The 3,073-nt window shown below is 68.6% G+C and overlaps 1 protein-coding gene across 1 annotated transcript in view; it reads left to right on the top strand.

Moving 5' to 3' along the window:
* Positions 1-1,690: 1,690 nt before the first annotated feature.
* The window catches only part of PITPNM3 (PITPNM family member 3), a 51,152-nt gene continuing 49,769 nt past the window's right edge, over positions 1,691-3,073 (top strand). The window contains 1 exon segment of the mRNA XM_049635374.1: positions 1,691-1,802. Within this exon segment, the coding sequence (XP_049491331.1) occupies positions 1,691-1,802 (112 nt within the window).

Here is a 3,073-nt window from a genome sequence, read left to right as displayed (position 1 = left end):
GCACGCCCTTCCCGCCACGGCCCTGCCTCCGCGTGTACGTGCGATGACGGCTGACGTGGACGCTGGCCGTGCCCCAGGCCCTGCGCTAACGGGCGCTGTGTTGAATTTGCCTGCGTTTTCCGACAGGCTCCCACCCTCCCTTGCCGTCTGAGGCAAGGGAGGGTGGGGGGGCCCCCTGTCATCTCACGGCTTGACCCCTGGCCCCTTCCTCCCCCGACCTGAGCTCTTGACCAACACGCTGCCCGCATCCCCCTCAGACGCGGGACCGTTTTTCAGGACGTGGGGCCCACGGCACACGCTGTTCCGGGACCCACCTGCCTCCCCCTCCTCTCCCAGCCACACCCCGCGGGCAGCCTTCCCCGCGCACACACCAGGAGCGACTGCGTCCTCGCGGCCGCCAAGAAGTCCCTTTATGGCCGTGTGTGCGCGCACGCCCCGTCCCTGCGCCCGGGCTCTGGGATTTCTTCCCAGGCCCCGGAGCTGCCAGAACGCGAGGGTTAACCGTGCACTCCTGACTGCTTCCTCAGGAAAATTACCGGGTCAGTTTTGTCCTGACGCTTTTCTGGTTTCAGTTTTGGCAGCTAGATCTCAATCCCCTGGGCAATGCCCAGGGTTTCGTGTGCCTGGGGGAGGGGGGGGGGAGGGGGGCGGCATGGGGAGGATGTGCTGGGCACCCGCTGGTCCACGGTGAGGACCCAGGTGCCTGTGGAGGTGGGGCGGGGGGGTGTTCCGGGTCCGGATGCGCCCTTCCCCTGACCGTCCCGGGGACCCCTCGGCCCCCCTCCCCGCCCCTGGCTTCTGTGGACGTTAGTCATCATAAATACTGGGCCTGAGACGCAGACTCTGAGTGTACATCTCTTCTGATCCTTCGAGACTGGACTCCGGACTGATGGTGGTCGGTTCTTTAGAGATGGGGAAACTGAGGCTGTGGTGTGGAAGGACCGCCATGCAGGTTGCAAGCCACGGGGTCGGCGCAGGGCTGGGGCTCAGGCCGTGCGTCTGCGATGGAGGCCGAGGTCCTGGCCGGAACATGCTGCCCGGGTATCGGCTGCCCCACTCCTGCACCCTCCTGCCCTCCCCGGGCTGGGCCACCTGACCGACCCCGGACAGAGACGCACGCGGGAGCACGTCGCCCTGCGCGAGGAAGTGCATGCGACCGGCGTGATTTTCTGGGCCCTTCTCCCCTGTTCCACCGACCTTGATGCCCCGTTGGCAGAGGGTGACATTGTAAGGCGGTGGTGCCTCTGAGCGGCCACCGTGACCAGGGCCCCTTCCCGCCGGTGTGTGAGCACGAGGTCCAGTGCTCACCCTGCACGTCACGCCATGCGTTCTGGCACACGTGGAGCACTGTCCGGACCGCTGCGGAGGGGTGGGGGGAGGTGCTGAGCCCCCGCAGGGGGTGGGTGGGGGTGTGGGGGGAGCTGCTGAGCCCCCGCAGGGGGTGGGGGGAGCTGCTGAGCCCCCGCAGGGGGTGGGTGGGGGGTGGGGGGAGCTGCTGAGCCCCCGCAGGGGGTGCGTGGGGGGTGGGCGGAGCTGCTGAGCCCCCGCAAGGGGTGCGTGGGGGGTGGGGGGAGCTGCTGAGCCCCCGCAGGGGGCAGGGACGGGGTGCTGAGCACGGGGCAGTGGGCGGCTGGCGTGCGTGCAGCTTTACCGCTCAGCTGGGACTGGGTCTCAGGCCTGGCTACCAGGTATGTTCTCTTCCGCAGGTGGCCCTCCCCCGGGCGGCGGTGCCCCCTGGCACCTTCGCAGCGTCCTCAGCGACTCAGTGGAGAGCTCGGACGATGAGTTCTTTGATGCCAGAGGTGAGTGAACTCCATCTTCCCGCCACGGGCTCTGGGTGAGCTCTCTAGAAGCCTCACGAAGGGGATCTTGGTGGGGGTTAGCGTCTCTCCCTCTTGGACGCTGTGCCCCGCGCTTCACGTGTGCCCGATTCTGAGTCCCCGAGGCAGGGGCACTGGCCGTGTCCTCGGTCCACCTCAGGGGCTGTGCCAGGCGCTCGCTGAGCTGTAGAGGCCTCTGGGCGTGGGCGCTGCCCTCCTGATGCTGGTGGTTTAGCGGGAGGGGCAAAACCCAGCAGTGCCACGGAGGAAGTCACCCTCCCAAGGGGGTGATGCCCCTGCGTAAGTCAGCAGGTGTTAACAGGGAGTGGATGTGGGTCCCTAGCTTAGTGGGGTTGGTAGTGCCCTCTCCCTAGTCACGAGGGGAAGGAGCCTTCTGACGGAGGAGGCAGCCGGTGTGATGGCACTCAAGCAGGACGGTGGCCCTTCCGGGGACCCAGGGGCCCGTGCACCAGGGGTCAGGGGTCTGGCACGAGGGGCAGAGGAGAGGCTGGCTGCCTGTCTGAGACCCTGTGCCAGGCACATAGGATCAGTCGCAGAGGGGTTGGGGGGCGGTGAGCAGGACTGTTGCAGACCTCCCGTGGGTACCAGGGGGGGCACGTCCAGCAGGTGCGAGGGGGACACGTCCGGGGGGCACGGGGGGGCTGGCGGGCGGCGTGTCGGAGGGCGGGATGGAGGCATGTCCAGCGGGCACGAAGACGGCATGTCCAGCAGGCACAAGAGGGGCACGTCCAGGGGAGCGTGAGGGGGGCACGTCCAGCAGGTACAAAGGGACATGTCCAGCGGGTATGAGGGGGGCACATCCAGAGGGGATGAGGGGGTCAGCGGGCAGCATATCCAGAGGGCGCAAGGGGGGCACCTCCAGCGGGCGCGAGGGGGCACATCCAGGGCGCGTGAGGGGGGCGCGTCCAGCGGGTGCGAGGGGGGCACCTCCAGCAGGCGCGAAGATGGCACGTCCAGCGGGCACGAGGGGGGCATGTCCAGGGGGCACGAGAGGGGCGTGTCCAGCGGGTAAGAGGGGGGCACGTCCTGCGAGTAAGGGGGGGGCGTGTGCAACGGGTACGAGGGAGGCCGGCGGGCAGCACATCCAGTGGGTGCGAGGGAGTCACGTCCAGTGGGTGCGAGGGAGTCACGTCCAGCGGGCGCCAGGGGGGCATGTCCAGGGGGCGCGAGAGGGGCACGTCCAGTGGGTAAGAGGGGGGCACGTCCTGCGAGTAAGAGGGGGCGTGTCCAAC

Source organism: Panthera uncia, chromosome E1 (genome assembly GCF_023721935.1).
Source record: "Panthera uncia isolate 11264 chromosome E1, Puncia_PCG_1.0, whole genome shotgun sequence".
NCBI lineage: Eukaryota > Metazoa > Chordata > Mammalia > Carnivora > Felidae > Panthera > Panthera uncia.
The sequence above is the reverse complement of the archived record's forward strand: the minus strand, read 5'-3'. Positions and strand labels throughout refer to the sequence as shown.